The sequence below is a fragment of the Aquarana catesbeiana genome, linkage group LG07 (genome assembly GCF_042186555.1).
Source record: "Aquarana catesbeiana isolate 2022-GZ linkage group LG07, ASM4218655v1, whole genome shotgun sequence".
NCBI classification, from domain to species: domain Eukaryota; kingdom Metazoa; phylum Chordata; class Amphibia; order Anura; family Ranidae; genus Aquarana; species Aquarana catesbeiana.
This window is the reverse complement of record NC_133330.1, coordinates 266841189-266859573: the sequence shown is the minus strand read 5'-3', so window position 1 is coordinate 266859573 and position 18385 is coordinate 266841189. Positions and strand designations below refer to the sequence as shown.

Sequence of the window (18385 nt, the reverse complement as noted above, 5' to 3'; positions counted from 1 at the left end):
CTCCCGCAGTGATTATTGCTAGTGGATATAACAGCTGCTAGAAATATTTGCATGACAGGCTGGTTGTACTCAAGTTGATCCATCGATCAATATGGGTATAGTCAGTCTGCCCATACATGGTTCGGTTCAGCAGGAACTGGCCGAGATTCAAACCCTCTATGGCCAGCCTTAAGATGGTGTTGCCCTCTGTCTCTCTTTTTTGTATTATAGGTACCAATGGGATCCACCCAAGTTCCTATTCCAGTGAGGTGCTGCAGCCAAGACAAGTGGTTCTTTAAATAAAACTAAACTTTCATGGACTTATAAGTTTTTAGGTTTTAGGTCAAAGTTTGATGTATTACTAATTTTTGAACTACTCTTCCTAGTTGTTTTAATAAGCACATCTAGTTCTACTAACATTACTGAGAACCTGGCTAGTGGGCATGGTGAGTTGCATTGCTGATCACAACGATTTAAAGAATGCAGTATAATAGGATGACTCTAAAATTGTCCATATAATTTTATAAAATATACACAATATAATATTTAATATACCATTTTATCCAAGTACTTATTCTGGAACCCTCTGTTGTATTTTTCCTATAAAAAAATAAAAACTAAGTCTAGTTGGATTAAAAAGGAAAGTGCAATTCTCATCATAAAATACAAAGAAATCATATAAAGGCCATGATGTGCAGAAAGATGAAATAGTAGGAAGCAAAATTAAAAAAACATTTAGTCTTGGCAAACACTGTTTGTTTTCTTAAGTGCTGCCAACAGACATGTGCCAGTGCCAATGTCATGTGTTTAATGATGTCACTGACTTTAACAAGTTTAAAAGAGGAGCTGAGAAGTACAGGCAACCACCCACTGAGCTGAAATCAGCAATCAGTACAATGAAGGTCATCCTGCTTTTTGCACTGTTCGGTCTGAGCTTCGGTAGCGACGGCGATGTTGGTGACGGTAATGGTGTTAAGCACTATTAATCATTAAATAAGATTTGTATTATATTGCTAGAAAAATGTGGACATATTTTTGAGGGTCTTCAAGCAGCAATAAACTATGTCTATGTTGCATTATAGGTACTAAATGTCCAGTAAATCCTAACGCAGAAGTACATAATTGTCTGATTCAAGCACTATTGGTAATGTAATATTTTTTGTTCTTATTTATTTGCTTAATTTGTCATCAAGACAAGATACAGTGTGCTATTCTTAATTTAGTTCAATAGGAATCTGGGTAATGCATTGTATGGGTAAGTGAAATCCAGTACAACTGCTCAAATACTAAATCATGCTGTTATGTCACCTCTAATTTTATGATTGGAATATAAAATGGATTAAATGGTACAGTATAGAACTGTTCTTGGTTACACACTCATTTTGTTAATTTTGTTACAAAATTGTATTAAATTTTTGTCATCTACAGATATATTGCATCTTTAATTTTACCTTTAGCCCCGGTTCACACAGGGGTGGCACGACTTGCAGGTCGCCTCAGCGAGACGACCTGCAAACGACTTCTGCGGCGACTTGCAAAACGACTTCTGTATAGAAGTCTATGCAAGTCGCCCCAAGTCGCCCCCAAAGTGGTACAGGAACCTTTTTCTAAGTCGGAGCGACTTGCGTCGCTCCTATTAGAACGGTTCCATTGTACTGAACGGGAGGCGACTTGTCAGGCGGCTAGGTCGCCTGACAAGTCGCCCCTGTGTGAACCGGCTGTTAAGATCCCTTTCACACTGGAGGCTAAAAATAGCGCCAGTAAAGCAACTGAAAAAAGCCTCATCTGCAATCCCAGTGTCAAAGCCTGAGTGCTTTCACACTGGGGCGCTGCGCTGGCAGGACGTCAAAAAAAAAAGCCTTGAAAGCAGCTTCTTTGTGAGGCACTTTAGCACCCCTGCCCATTGAATTAATTGCGGATGCTTTTAACCCTTTATTCGGCCGCTAGCGGAGGTTAAAAGCGCCCCGCTAGCGCCTGAAAAGTGCCAGAAAAACAACAGTAAATCGCAGCTAAAACTAGCTGCGCTTTACCACCAATGCCCCTGCGCTGGCAGTGTGAAAGGGCTCTTAAAGCAATGTTTTCCTGTATTTGTTTCATGAAAAAAATCCTCACTTTTACAAGGTTACTGTACTAAAGGTATAGAGAGGCTGTTTACATAGCAAAGTGAGTAAAGAAAAATTGTGTTCACATTTAATACACGGGATTGTTATTTAAGGCAGCATATACACTGATCTTTTTTTTGTTCAACCAGTGGGTTAAACAAGAAAAGATCTGATTCCTCCATTCACACACTCAATGTGGATGGAGGAATCACTCCAGCAGAGCTTTTATGTTCTGCCAGGTGGGGAGCTGATGGCATTGATCGTTCTGGAGAAACCCAACAGGCTGTCAAGTCAATTGATAGATCGACTTATGTACAACCAGCTAGCCCAGACATGGATCGGAATTCAGCCAGTCCCTGCTGAACTGACCAAATTTTGATCCATGTCTGGCCGGCTTAAGTGTGATTGAAGTGAACATTCATTTCAAAAGCTCTACTTGCCAAACAAACTGTCATAACCCTGTACTATTACAATGCATTTATTTGTTAATAGTGTTAGATATATTCATCACTAACATATGTTGTTCATTTTCAGGAATTTGGATATTTATTTCCCGCTATTGGCAATTATGTTTGTGCATACAATAAATTAAAGGTACATTTTAATGAGACTATAACAAGATGTTACTAAATAACCCTACTTTGAAAGCACTGCTTATGAAAAGCCACTATACAAAAATAATGTCTGTGGAGCATCTCATTTACCCACTTCATGGTATACTTAGTTGTAGTTAATCACATTCACCTCCAGTTATCTACTACTAGGTATAAAAATGTGATTATTTTTCTCATTAAGCAGCAGAATGAAGCTCCATAAGGGGAGCAGGGGTGCCACCCCCCCAGTTTGCATACCACTCTCTAGTTTGCATGCAGAATGCATGTGCGGGGTACTGGATTCATAGGTTTCTATTAGTTTTTTTTTTTCTCAAGCCACATGATTAGAGCCTGAGGCTCTAATTGGCTTTAAAAATGTTGGGCTCGGGGAGCAGAGCACTGCGCCCTGAACCCACCCACTTGTGACACTAGTGAATCAATATTTGCTATTGTCTCCCGCCTTCTTCTCCTGGCCAATCAGGACAGGAGGCAGATTGGGTTGGCCAGGAGGAGAAGCTGAGGAAGCTATCAGATTCTATCAGATTACCGCTACCCATCAGATTGTGTAACGGAAGTGACATTCCAACCAAAAAATACTTACTGCGCATGCGCTATGCGTTTCATGGTGTTATGCATTCCAAACACTTCATGATTTGATGGAACACCTGAGAAGCCGCAGCAATGGAGGGGTGAGTGTGGACCTGGGGGGGGGGGGGTGTTTGTTTGCCACCCCCCTCCAAAAAAAACAGTTTATCACCAGCCACCACTGTGAAGCAGTTTCTGTAAAACAGTGGAGAGAGCTGAGAATAACAAGTGAAGATGAAAAGTGAGATATGTAATAGAGATGTTATCCTTCATAATGTGGCTTGGACTAATTCTAGAAAATAATACTTTTTCACCATCCTAAGCTCACTTGAGTTTAGCCTATTAACAGCAAGATATAACTAAATAAGCATGAAATGTTTCAAGCTCTTTCACATTTTTTTTTTTTTTTTAATGTACCCACTACGCTTTGTTTTATCTCTTTTTTTTTTTTTTTTTTTGCTGTCTGTGTACCAAAAAAGGAGATTTCTATTTAATTTACATTCTGAAGATGCATCAGGAAGTGAGAGGAAATCTCTATATAATGGGGAATTTACAGTTACAGAAACAGGTGTCCCCACATTGAAGATTTCCCCTCATCTCTTGTCCTGGTAACAGCTGTAACATTTTCATTTTTCATCACCTTATGTCCTGCTTCAATGGTCATCAGGACAAACAGGGAAGGTGAAACTAAACTTCATAGCAGGGACACAGACAGCAATAAAACCATATGTACAGTCTAATGAGAGCACCAAACAACCAACCAAAGCTTTTATTGATAAAACTGGTTCATAGCAAAAAAAAAAAAACAATGCATTTCAGGAGCCAAACAGACTCCCCCTTCATCAGGTCCTTTGATGTGCTCGTTAACACTGTCAAAACCACAGATTTGTCTGATATCTGTTTAGTCCATGAAAACAGACCTGAATCATGATGAAGGGGAAGTTTGTTAGGCCCCTGAAATGCATTTGCTTTTTTTCTGCTGGGTCCTATACAGACATTTTTTAACCTTTAATAACAATTAAAATATACAGAAAATGATAATACAAAAAGCCAGGATGTTCAGAAGTTTGAGGTGATAGGGAAAAGATTTAAAAATAAAAGTCATGATGTTTTTAAGAAGAATAAAGTGATAGAATATGCAATCAATGGCCATGGTGTGTATTGGAAGTGAGGAGAAAGCACTCTTCAATAAAAATTAAAGTAAGCAGGCGAAAGAAGAAAAAATTACAGTTAAAATAAGACTTATTGGGCAGGGGCTATGCAAGAAATTGTGTTTTTATTTATTTTAAGACAATTACATTTGTAACCAAATGTATTTATGATAAGAGCACAATTATTCAGGCATGGTCCCTCTCCAAGAGGACTTTTATTATTATTTTTACTGTCCACATACACAATGGAATATATTGAGGTCTAGTATGAAAATATACCCACACTAGATCCCAGGGAATATAAAGGGCATGATCCCCTAAGCACTAGGAAATTGTTTTTAGGGTGTAATGGTCTCTGACTTTTATAAGACATAAGAAGCATGGCAATATATTGCACCCCCCCCCCCCCCAAAAAAAAAAAAAAAAAAAACTGCCATGTATATATTATTCATATGGTGTATATTTATAGTTGTATATGTACACACGTAGGTAAATATATAACCTGAATGAGAAGGGGGATTTTACTGGAGCTACCAATCAGTGACATTCATCTGCTTCCTCATCACATTGGGGTTGATTTACTAAAGTCAAATCCACTCTGCACTGCTAGTGCATTTGGAAGTGCAGTCGCTGTAGATCTGAGGAGAAGATCTGAAATGAGGGGAATCTCTACTGATTTTATCATCCAATCATGTGCAAGCAAAAATACTGTTTTTTAATTTCCTTGCATGTCCCTCTTTAGATCTACAGCAACTGCACTTCCAAGTGTACTTGCAGTGCACTTGGAAGTACACAGTGGATTTGCCTTTAGTAAATTACCCCCCCCATGACTGTTTCTCTTCTCTTTCCCTGCTATTACCATCTCTGAGGTGGAGAAGCGGGGAGGAGATCATTTCTTCTGATTTTGCTGCAGTGGGAGACAGAACAACATCTCCACTCCTCATCACAGCCACATAAACCACTGTACAGTGGAGACAAGTGATAGTCACTATTGTGGCATATATCGGTTCATAAATGGACACTTTAATCACTGACAACAGATCAGATTTGGTGTGCTAAAAAGAATTTTGGTGTCTAGGACACTTTCTTTTTAAAATTACATTTGCCATGACACTTTAGGCCAATGGCCTTATTATAGAACAGTGTTTCTCAACTCCAGTCCTCAAGGAGTCCCAACAGGTCATGTTTTCAGGCTTCCTATTATTTTGCACAGGTGATTTGACCAGTTACACTGCCTAATACACGTACACACGATCCGAAAATCGGACGACAGATTGCCCAACTTTTTTCGCTTACTAGTCGCAAGTAGAAATTGAATAAGTTCCTAAAGTCGCGAAAATTCTCATACGACATAAAAAAAAATCTGAAGTGATGTCATGTGTTGTAATGTATTTGTATTGTATTTTCGGACGACAACTGTACTGACTAAACAAAAATTGTACGATCTGGTATTGTACGAGGAACATTTTCGTGCTTGTCCGATCGAATAATATCAGATGAACTGTCGTGATCGGCTCTCGAAAGCTCTGTACTAACGATCCAATTATCATACGATCGCGTCAAAAGCAGTATTTTTTGTCCGATATTCGGATCGTGTGTACGGGCCTTTAGTAATTACCACAGCTGTTTCATCAGAGGGAAATACTGAAAACATGACCAGTTAGGACACCATGAAGACTGGAGTTGAGAAACACTGCAATAGAATATGCTGGCAGACAGGAGCACAGAAACCAGCTGTCACCCAGCCAAAGACTTTTATTAAAGTGTTACTGGTTTGCTGAGATTGCTTTAAAAAATCAAATTTTTAATAGGGCAGTTACAATAACTTTGACATGTATTAATTGATTAATGGCAGTGGATGCTCTCACATTCCTTTGTAGTAAGTTTGACTTAACTTTAACTTTGACTGTTCTTTTTTTAGGAGGATCCAAATGTAGACAATTACAATGTTGCAGCGCAAGAATTCATTAAATTTCTGGTACGGAGTACTAATTTTAAGACTTTATGTATAGATTAGCTGTTGAAGAATAGATATTTTTTTCTTTTTATGACCAACATGAACATAGGAAAATATTTACTAAAGTCTATCCAGTAAAAGAAAATGTACCCCTACCACACTGGAAGATTAGAGTGGTGGGGTTGGAGGGAGCAGGGTGGAGGAGGTTTTCACCAGAAAAGGAATCAGCACAAGGGACACATCCTACTGACTGTAAGTTTTTTTTTATACTTTTAGTTTTTCTTTTTGAGTTTTGCTGCCCTAAGCTTTAAACTGATTGTACTGTAAGGGGAATTTGTTTATATTTTTCCCCCAAGCAATACATCTTTTTAATCATAAACGTATATATACCAAGGATATGCAATAAGCGGACCTCCAGCTGTTGCAAACCTACAAGTCGCATCATGCCTCTGCCTCTCTGTGTCATTCTTGTGGCTGTCAGAGTCTTGCTATGCCTCATGGGACTTGTAGTTCTGCAACAGCTGGAGGTCCGCTAATTGCATATCCCTGGTATATACTTACCTGTTCTGTGCAATGGTTTTGCACAGAGCAGCCCTGATCCTCCTCTTCTGGGGTCCCAGCCAGTGCTCCTGGCTCCATCCCCCTTCTGAGTGCCCCCATAGCAAGCTGCTTATTAGGGGGCATTCATGCTCATTGATCCTGAGTTGGGCTCTGTGTGTCTATTAACACACACAGAGCAACTCAGCTCCATCTCTGCTCTTTGCTAAATGGCTACAATTGACAGCATCAGGAGCCTATGGATTCCCCCATGGCCAGAGAGGAGAGAGAGAGAGTGGAGAGAGAGAGTGTGGAGGGAGCCACTGCTCTCAGGTACAGCACTGGATAGAGATCAGGCTCAGGTAAGTATAATGGGGGATGGGGGAAGGAGCTGAACACTGAAGTTTTTTTTTAACTTAATGCAGAGAATGCATTACGTTAAAAAACTCTCTACCTTTAGAACCACTTTAATACATGATACAGCTTATAGACATGGAAAAAAGATACTACGAAAATCACAAAAATGAATGGAATTCCCTTATTTATCATTTTCACTTAAGTATTTTGTTATTACTGTTATTATTATTAATATTATTATTATATCTAACAATGTACTTTATACTCTTGTTGCAGAGGTTAACAAACTGCCAGTTTGATAACTATCTTGATAAAGGTCAAACGTTAGTAAGTCTCTCTCCGTCTACCTATATTTTTTATATCTCATTTTAATATAATGTATGCCATGTGTTTCCAGCTCATGAGCCACATTCAAACATGACATATAGCAGAAAATCAAATGATTTCAGTAATTCTGATTCAATAAAGCATTATCCAATCACACACAATGCAACATCTTTAATCTTCAAATCAAAACGTTATTTTCAAATGCTTCTCTTCATGATTTGGTATTCAAATGTGAGCATTTTTTGCTCCATGAGAAAAATCCATCTCAGTAAACCAGTTCAATGAACAATGAAGTGTGCAAAGTGCAGGAATCTATGATAACTAATCACATTTTGCCTTTCATTGAATCACAGCATACAGAGCAAACAAAAATGATTAATTATTGTCAAATTGGTCACTGTGCCTTGCAGTTTGCATTTGTAAGTAAAAATAATGGCAATTTTTTTTTACAAAGATTGACAACACTTTTGATAAATGACAGAAATTAAATAAGTTTTGCTTAGCTTAATGGAAACAAAAATACAAACACTGTGGTAAATGTATGTATGCATCATGCATGCATGCTTATCAATATATATATATATATATATATATATATATATATATATATATATATATATATATATATATATATATATATATATATATATATATACACACACACACGCATACACAGTATCTCACAAAAGTGAGTGTACCCCTCCAATTTTTGTAAATATTTTATTATATCTTTGTATGTGACAACACTGAAGAAATGACACTTTGCTACAATGTAAAGTAGTGAGTGGACAGCTTGTATAACAGTGTAAATTTACTGTCCCCTCAAAATAACTCAACACACAGCCAATAATGTCTAAACCGCTGGCAACAAAAGTGAGTACATCCCTAAATGAAAATTTCTAAATTGGGCCCAAAGTGTCAATATTTTGTGTGGCCACCATTATTTTCCAGCACTGCCTTAACCCTCTTGGGCATGGAGTTCAAAAGAGCTTCACAGGTTGCCACTGGAATCCTCTTCCACTCCTCCATGACGACATCAAGGAGCTGGTGGATGTTAGAGGCCTTGCGCTCCTCCACTTTCCATTTGAGGATGCCCCACAGATGCTCAATAGGGTTTAGGTCTGGAGACATGCTTGGCCAGTCTATCACCTTTACTCTCAGCTTCCTTAGCAAGGCAGTGGTCATCTTGGAGGTGTTTGGGGTTGTTATCATGTTGGAATACTGCCCTGCGGCCCAGTCTCCCAAGGGAGGGAATCGTGCTCTGCTTCAGTATGTCACAGTACATGGTATTCATGGTTTCCTCAATGAACTGTAGCTTCACAGCACTCATGCAGCCCCAGACCATGACACTCCCACCCCCATGCTTGACTGTAGGCAAGACACATTTGTCTTTGTACTCCTCACCTGGTTGCTGCTACACACGCTTGACAACATCTGAACCAAATAAGTTTATCTTGGTCTCATCAGACCACAGGACATACTTCCAGTAATCTATGGGGGTTATTTACGAAAGGCAAATCCACTTTGCACTACAAGTGCAAACTACAAGTGCAAAGTGCACTTGAAATTGCACTGAAAGGGCACTTGGAAGTGCAGTCGCTGTAAATCTGAGAGGTAGATCTGAAATGAGGGGAAGCTCTACTAATTTTATCATCCAATCATGTGCAGGCTAAAATGCTGTTTTTTTATTTTCCTTGCATCTCCCCCTCGGATCTACAGCGACTGCACTTCCAAGTGCACTTTCACTGCAATTTCAAGTGCACTTGAAATATAAAATATAACTTAATTTAGGTATTTTCAATCAAAGTGCCATATATAGTATGCCAAAAAAACCTTCTTACTTGTTATAATTTAGGTTTTGTGAACGCTCGTGCTTGTATCTCGCCGCCGCCATTACAACTACTGTCTTCCGTGTCTATACAGTAATACATTTCCGCCCTCAGTATGCAGCTGTGGCTATAATCCCATGCGTGCACATTATTCCGTGAAGTCAAGCCTCGTCCCCTCTCCACAACCCCTGTGACATAGCGAGTCACATGGGTCCAGGCTCAGCTTCTCAATTAGAGTATCGTGGGATGACGTCAACACTAGGAAATGACGCAGCCCCAGCATAGACCCTGCATTTTTCCGGCAGGGTCTATGCTTGCCGTAAAATTATGACATATGGCGCATGTGCGGGTGACGTCATAAGAAAGAAAAATACAGATTACTTTGCAAGGCAATTGGGTAAGGAGATATTCATATAGTACAATACATTTCCTAACCTGCAATTGTCCATATACAGAAAAGTAGTCTGAATGGGTTTACAGCCGCTTTAACTGAAAAAAATATAAAATAATAAATAGTAGCGTAATGCGACATGCAATTCAATGAATAATACCTAAATAAATAAAATATTATACACATAATACAAAAGTGCATCAAATCATGAAATCCCATTAAAGTGCATCAGTCACTCAAAGTATATTTGTGCCAAAAAAGTCCATAAACCAAGATAATTCTATGTATTCACAGTGAATTATCCAAACTTCTACAATAAGTGATTCTTCTGGTGTGATAAAAGTGAGCCTCCTCATGCATACACTTAGTGCAAACACCACCAGTGGTAAGTTAGGCTGCTCAACTTCAATCCAGACCTGAAAATGTAAAAGTCAAAAGTGCTTCCTTCCTTTAAGGGAAATTAAGGAATCCAATACTGCCTTTGCAGTGATCCCTATAGGCTGGGTTCACACTAGTGCAAATTTGCACAGTGGTCCTGTGCGTCTTTTGGTCCGTTTCAGGTCTGAATTCAGCCAAAAATTAAGGCTGAAATCAGACCTGAAACGATAAACGAGGATGCACCGGACACAATTAGCATGACATCATCAGCCTCACAGCCCCACTTCTTTGATGCATAGTGTCCAATCTCCGGACTTCTTCAAAGTTGGTGATTTATTTAAAAATTTGTAAAATCGACAAACCTCATATGTGATAAATCCATGTAATCTCTTGAACCATCACAGTCCTTGCTCAGGTGAAGCATGTACAAAGCTAAAACAGAGCATTCTATTTAAAATGTTAATTGCAACCGGAACCATGTAACACCTGTACACAGATCCCTCCACTACGTTGTATCAAAGAACCGCTCTCACAGAGCAATATGGATAAGGTGTTTGGGAGGCAATAAGAAGGAAATATCTCACCTCCTCACCACCCGTTTTAACCATGTAAATACCACACCACTGTGCTGCAACAATGTGCATTGTATGTGGCTGTGGGGCGGTTGTAGATTGGCTCCATTCACTTGAATGCGTCACGTTTGGTGGATAGTAATGCCCACAGAATGCAACAGTGGGTATAATTCCTGTTGTGGCCATGAAGCAAAGCATTGTGGCTGTGGCATGTATTAACCCATGGTTGATGTATTTTTTAGGCAAAAGGGGAGTGCTTGGGGTGGTAAAACCATGGCTCAAATGTGGGGTTTTACCGCCAACTGAACTGCTAGTGTGTATGAGCCCAAAAACATGACATTTATGTAATATGTACAATCCACTGGAAATGAATTATCTTGGTGTTTATACTCTATTCTCCATTCACAGTACAACCTGTAAAAAATATACATAAAATAAAGGCTGATAAATCTCATAAGAAAGGGAATAAATCCAAGTCAGCATTTAACCCTTTAATCTGTATAGTGTCCAGTTCAACCATCAGTTTAATGCAGGTCATAGATGATATCATTTTCTTTCTTTCCACCACAGTTGAAAGGAAAAAAATACTTGATTCCCTATCATCACAGTCAGTGTTGATGGGGGAATCCCTCTTGCAGCACTATTGTGTTCTGCTGGTGAGGAGCCTTCCTGGCCAGCAGAACACAATGATCTCTTCTGATGGATTGACTTTAGTAGAACCAGCCTGCCCACAGATGGATCAAATTTTGGCCGCTCCTTGCCAAATGCGTTGAAATTCGATCCACGTATGGCCAGCTTAACCTCTCTGCATTTCAACTGCAGTTCCCTGTTGTCACCCCTCCGTGATCTAGGAACATGATCAATGATTATAAATCTAAGCTGGGAGATAGAATGTCTGTGCATAGAAACATGTTTGGAAACAGGGAGCTCTGGCTGATCTGCCCCCCTTGAGGATTTATGCTGTGATAATCTATATTTCATCCTCTGTGTCTTCTCCCCGATATAGTACAAACCACAGGGGCATTTTACTGCATAAACTACAAAAAGAGCTCTGACATGCCTTGTACCCTTTGATGTCTTTTTTTGTGTGTTTATGTAAAAGATGAACCCTTAATCATGTTAGAACAATGTACACAGGACAAACATGGCAAAGATTCATATTGTTTAAGCCCTAAAAAGGTCAAAGACTGTAGTTTAGGGAGAACCAGATCCACTCCAACTATACTGTCCATATGGACTTGTCTTTTCTATGTGTTTTTTTAAGGTTCCTGCACTATTTATGATGATTTCATGTGCGACTTGCATTGACATCTGTGCATGAATTTGCACGGATGTTGGCAAGCCACACATGAAATCGCACTGATCGGCAACTTTAATATCACACTGAAGAAGTGCAATTGCAAAGCTGCATTCAGTGTGAACAGGGGCTTAAGATGGAGATGATTTATTTCAGTTTTATACATACTTTACCTGAGGAAGGACTGTGGGTGTTTCAAAAATGTTATACAGATTGCATGGATTTATCACATATGAAGTTTGTGGATTTTGCAAATATTTAAATAACTCACCCGAGGTTCTGCAGGACAAGTATTGTAATGTATCTTCTATATATAGGAGCAGAGGGTATAAGTCATACACTGTGTACATGCATCAGGATTGGATTGGAGGTGAGTGTTGACAGCAATAAATATATATATATATATATATATATATATATATATATATATATATATATATACATATATAACACAAATTATTCCATTCTCACATACATATATATCAAAGTTCACAATCTTTCATAGTAAATGTCTATATGACAAAAATAAAGACATATAAAAAGTATGTGTGCCTGTGATCATAACACATCAAAGCTCCTAATGCTGCAAAAATATCTCCATGTTTTTTGGGATCTGTTACTGTGAATTTTGTAGATAATATGATAACTTTCTAATCTGATACAGTAATGTACTCAGATATTTAAAAATCAAAAAAAATGCCAACACTAGAAACATAAATGAGCACTGATCACACACACATAACTACGATAAAAAAAATAAAAATAAAACATTTATCTATTTTTTTAAATGTAAGTTCATTTTTCAGAAATTTTAACTTGTTTGTTCTAGTTAAGTCATCTGTAATATTTAAAGCTACACTTTATCTATATTAAGTGAAATATTTGACATGCATGCATACATAATCCTGTTGCATTTTGTTTATAGAAAAATCTTTTGGTGCCAATTGGAGGAACTGGAATCGAAGCCCTTAAAGTTGGTAGAACGATTTTGGTAAGTTTGCTTGTTCATTCGCTTAATTTTTGTTTGTTCATATCAGCCGGTCAGAGAGATACTGAAGATAAATTACCCAATCATGGGCAGATGAAATAAGTGAACAGGGAGTTGTTGTTTTTTTTTAGAATTGGATTCTTGAAGTGAACCTTCATTCAATTTATAGTGTGAACATTCTCAATTCCTTTAGTAAATCAGCCTCAGTGAATCAGGCCAAGGTGGAGTCAGATAAGTGGAAAAAGGTGTGGGTGCAGCAACTGTACAAAATTAAATTCCCAATTCTATGAAAAAAGGAAAAAAAAGTAATAAATTCAAATGATGGTAAAAAAAAAAAGTCTGAAAATAGAAAACTAAGGTAGAGTTCCAGTACATACAATTGGAAAACTACAACCAAATCAGGTGAAAGACATATAAAATGTGATCACCAGTAACGCGCTCTAATGAAATAACATATAAATAAATTAATAATGTGCTCAAAACAGTGAAGGTATAATATACAAACAATAATATTGAATACTAAAAACCTACAAAAAGTATTCATGCGTGTATAAACAATAAACTAACACCATATAAAGATAATAAAAACTCTCAAATGTATTTAGGTGAAAAAAGTCTAAGCAAAAAAGACTAAAGCAGAGTCCCAAGAATGAAAATTGAGAAACTGGAGCACAGTCCCAAATGGATATTCATGTGCTAACCTTTCATCACATGAATTTCATCACCTTTCATCACATGAATATCCATTTATGAATATCTAATTTTTCTTAGACTTTTTTCCCCCTAAATGCATTTGAGAGTTTGACTGCACTTCCAAGTGCACTTAGTACTAGCAGTGCACAGTGGATTTGCCTTTAGGAAAAAAAAAAAATACTTTTTTCGATCATAATATTTATTGAATGATTTATTATGCATTCATTTTTTATATACTGTATTATTAACCACTTGCCGACCAGCCGCCACAGTTGTACTGTGGCAGAATGGCATGGCTGGGCGAAGCGACGTTATGTTACGTCACTTCGCCCTGTGCACACTAGGGGCGTGTGCACGCCTGCTGCTCACCCCCGGAGCCAATGCGAGTGCTCAGCAGTCCCGATCACCGAAGGGCTCCTGCGATCATGGCTGACACACGGAGAACCGTGATCTGTATGTGTAAACACACTGTTTCCGGTTCTCGGAGGGGAGAAGAGACAGATCGTCTGTTCATACAGAGTATGAAAAGCGATCTGCCATCTCCCCTACACAGTCCCCTCCCCCCTTCAGTTAGAATCACCTCCCAGGGAACACAATTAACCCCTTGATCGCCCCCTAGTGTTAACCCCTTCCCTACCAGTGACATTTTTACAGTAATCAATGCATTTTTATAGCACCGATCGCTGTATAAATGACAATGGTCCCAAAAATGTGTCAAAATTGTCCGAAGTGTCCGCCATAATGTCGCAGTCCCAATAAAAATTGCAGATCGCCGCCATTTCTAGTAAAAAAAAAATTAATAATAAAAATGCCATAAAACTATCCCCTATAACTTTTGCGCAAACCAATCAATATACGGTTATTGCGATTTTTTTTTACCAAAAATATGTAGAAGAATACATATCGGCCTAAACTGAGGAAAAAAAACGTTTTTGATATATTTTGGGGGGATATTTATTATAGCAAAAAGTAAAAAATATTTCTTTTTTTCAAAATTGCCGCTTTTCTGTTTATAGCGCAAAAAATAAAAACCACAGAGGTGATCAAATACCATTAAAAGAAAGCTCTATTTGTGGGAAAAAAAGGATTTTTTTTGGGCACAACGTCGCACGCCCGCGTAATTGTTAGTTAAAGCGACGCAGTGCCGAATCGCAAAAAGTGCTCTGGTCAGGAAGGGGGTAAAATCTTCCGGGGCGGAAGCGGTTAAAATAGATGCTGCAATTATTATTTTGTTATAAATTGGAATATAGACATAATTGAAAACAAATGAGAAATCAGTTCTTCAGTTGACTAAAATAGTACAATTCAAAACAAACAAGAGAAAACCACCAAAAGTAGCCATCGTATATATATTAAAGTACACCAGCTCAGCACATTTAGGTAGTGAAGGTGGCATTCACTGAACATTCACTGGTGGTGAAAAGTTTACTGCATATTTAAACAAATTCACTAGGGATATTCACCTGCAGTAAATTATTGTTTAATGTCACATTCACTGTTTTATAAATACGTCTTTAAGTGTATGTGCCATAACTCCTAAAATGACAAAAATACTGCAAAATATCACTCACCAACTCATTGAGTAATTACTCTATCAGTAGTTCAAGATCTCTAGTGTGCCATAGTCCTAAGAATGGGAAAATATGTTTAGGTGATTTTAAAGAATTAATTAGTTGATTTCTAGTAAGAATATTTTCTGCTATGGTAAACACTAATTGTTTATTTACTAAAGAAATAGAGACTTAGCTTAGTGAATAAGGTGAAGCTGTTTTCAATGTAATCATCCAATCACATACAGGCATAAATCCTGTTTGTCTATTTCCTATGTGCATGATTTGGCATTAAGGCTGGGTTCACACTGCTGCGGTGGCAGACATCATATGTGATTCGCAGCGCACTGCTGTTCACATCACATGCGATGTCTGTGCTGTGCGATATCAGCCATAAAGATAGTATGGCTGATATCGCACCGCATTCGGTCCAAACTCGCGCAGGACCCTTTTTTTTGTTCGGACCAGAATCGGATCGCATGGGTGTTCACACCTATGCGATCCGAAAATGTCCGAATTGTCAGTTCGCAGTGCGATATGCAGGCTGAACTGGGGGTGTCATTAACATTGTATGACACTCCCCAGCAGTTCGCATATGGCAGTGTGAACTGCCGTGCGAGTTGGTGCGATGCGGGAACCCGCAGTAAATTCGCTTCGTTCCCGCACCGCAGCAGTGTGAACCCAGTCTCAAAGTGAACAAAGCTTCATCTAATTTACGAAGGCTAACCATACATGGCTTGGTGTATCTCATTCAGTCCCACAGGCTGATATAGAAAAATCAGTCTATTGCCCATTCCAAGCTAAACACAGTGGTTGAGGGCATCTTGACTGCTGGCTATTGTATTCACCAATCACACCACCTGCAACTGTCTGAATACCTGAACATCTATTAAGATGCAGACACTGTTGGGCTGATCATTTTCTACCTGGCTCAGTCAATTTTAGTTGACTTTTGTTGAGCTGGATGGTGCTTGCAGGACCACTTATGGCTTAAATTTTGGCCAATTCAGCAGAAATCATCTGAAATTCCTCCTGTGTATGGCCAACTTAAGCTAAGTAAAAGTTTAATTTGCAAAGCAAACTGTCTGTATTACATTAGTAAATCAAAACCCTCAGTTCCCTTGTCTTCCAATATAAAGAGAACCTGTTCCAAGAAAGTAAGGGGATAACGCTGAGACTGATGAGTAAGAATCATGTAAGTGACATACCTGTACACTTAGAATGGGGGATAACTTGAAGATTGAATTAGATTATTATTGTCCTCAGGAAAGAATACTTTTTGTGTTTTAATCTTCATTCACAGGTGCGCTGGGACCATTAGTCTGTGAATGGGCTGTGTGTTTATGTGGCTTGAAGCACTAGTTGGTGTGTGCATACAGCCCATTGAAGTCTATGAGGACAGGGTACTGGCCTTACTATAATCATTTTTGTAAAGAAATATACTAATAATCTTTTTGGGCTTTTGATTTTTCAGAAAGCAGTGGGAATAGACGAATTAAAGATGAAGCTTATTTGCTTATTGGTAAGACCAAAACTGTATATTGACAACTAAGACATTTTATTTTGTTTTTTATGTTAAATATCATCATATTTTCCAATGCACTCCTCTGTAAATACATTTTTATTGGGTAATTAATAAGGACTACTCTTTTTTTTTATACAATTTGGTATATTATTGCATTGCAATATGTGTGCCTATAACAAAAATGAGCACTATATCAATGAGACCACCACAATTATTTGAGGAAGAAACCAACCACCCTGCTCATGTAAAATATACTGTATATAATTTATTAAATACAACAATATGTCTTCTCATATTGTATTAAATAAATGGTGTATTACCTATGCATGTCTCTCTTTACTGTATTATATGATGATTTACATGATTTATTTATGTATAACATTAATTACCCATATATACTAATTCAAAATAATATCCTCCAATAGGCAAGGGGCCTTTTACAATCAAATTGCATGAAGAAAGCCATCGAGGTATGTTTATATCATATCATCTGTAAATTAGAAATGGCAAAAAAATAGACTACAGGGGTTATTTACGAAAGGCAAATCCACTTTGCACTACAAGTGCAAACTACAAGTGCAAAGTGCACTTGAAATTGCACTGAAAGTGCACTTGGAAATGCAGTTGCTGTAAATCTGAGGGGTAGATCTGAAATTAGGGGAAGCTCTGCTGATTTTATTATCCAATCATGTGCAAGCAAAAATGCTGTTTTATTACCCTTGTATGTCCCCCTCGGATCTGCAGCGACTGCACTTCCAAGTGCACTTTCAGTGCAATTTCAAGTGCACTTTGCACTTGTAGTTTGCACTTGTAGTGCAAAGTGGATTTGCCTTTAGTAAATAACCCCCCGTGTCACGTTGTTTAGGATTATTGGTTGCTACGGGACCAAAATCTGAACTGTTACATACCATTTGGACATTTGTCTTATACTAAACACATATTTTTAGTAAAGAGACTTTTACAGATTTATCAGTGAACATTATAATACATCTTCATGCTATTTTAATCAAGACGAACCGCATGCAGATATAAGAAACAATATTTTATCCAGTTATTCAGTCAGTAAAATTCATAAATGTTTTTGACAGTGACAGCTGCAGAATAGTAGAAGGTTATTGACCAATCTCTTGGGAAAATTCAGGTCTGCTAAGGTTGCCTTCATCTCAATACTTCATGAACACAATGACAAATCTTTTGGCGGGTGAAAAAGTATATAGATTTACCTGGCGTTTAACTGTTATCATGTCATAAATTATTCACAGAAATATATGAAGGTATAAACAGTTTTGCTATTATTTGTGTTTTTTCAATAAATGTTTGTCATGTGGATATGAGTTGTTATGTAAACTGCTGTATTTCATTTCAGAATATTGCGGATATATTAACTGACCTTGACGATCTTTATTGTAAGGTAATTCTTTCCTAGATATTATTATACCATATTCAAAAATAAAAATATTAGGGAATATTACAGCTCTGGCAAAATCCAACATGGATGATTGGGAATATTCCCCAAGCAAACCAGAATAATCAAATTGTTCATTGTCTCAGTAAAAATATGTGTGTCACTACTT

The 18385-nt window shown here is 37.9% G+C and overlaps 1 protein-coding gene across 8 annotated transcripts in view; it reads left to right on the top strand.

Moving 5' to 3' along the window:
- Positions 1-746: 746 nt before the first annotated feature.
- The window catches only part of LOC141103571 (uncharacterized), a 142709-nt gene continuing 125070 nt past the window's right edge, over positions 747-18385 (top strand). For 6 of the 8 annotated variants that reach the window (XM_073593310.1, XM_073593309.1, XM_073593307.1 and 3 more), the window contains exons 1-9: positions 747-942; positions 1062-1123; positions 2616-2675; positions 6332-6388; positions 7538-7588; positions 12981-13046; positions 16761-16808; positions 17237-17281; positions 18178-18222. In XM_073593310.1, coding sequence (XP_073449411.1) covers positions 762-942; positions 1062-1123; positions 2616-2675; positions 6332-6388; positions 7538-7588; positions 12981-13046; positions 16761-16808; positions 17237-17281; positions 18178-18222 — 615 coding nt within the window. In that variant the 5' untranslated portion in view covers positions 747-761. The remainder of the gene's footprint in view (positions 943-1061; positions 1124-2615; positions 2676-6331; positions 6389-7537; positions 7589-12980; positions 13047-16760; positions 16809-17236; positions 17282-18177; positions 18223-18385) is intronic. The other 2 variants (XM_073593306.1, XM_073593311.1) reach the window with 2 other exon arrangements.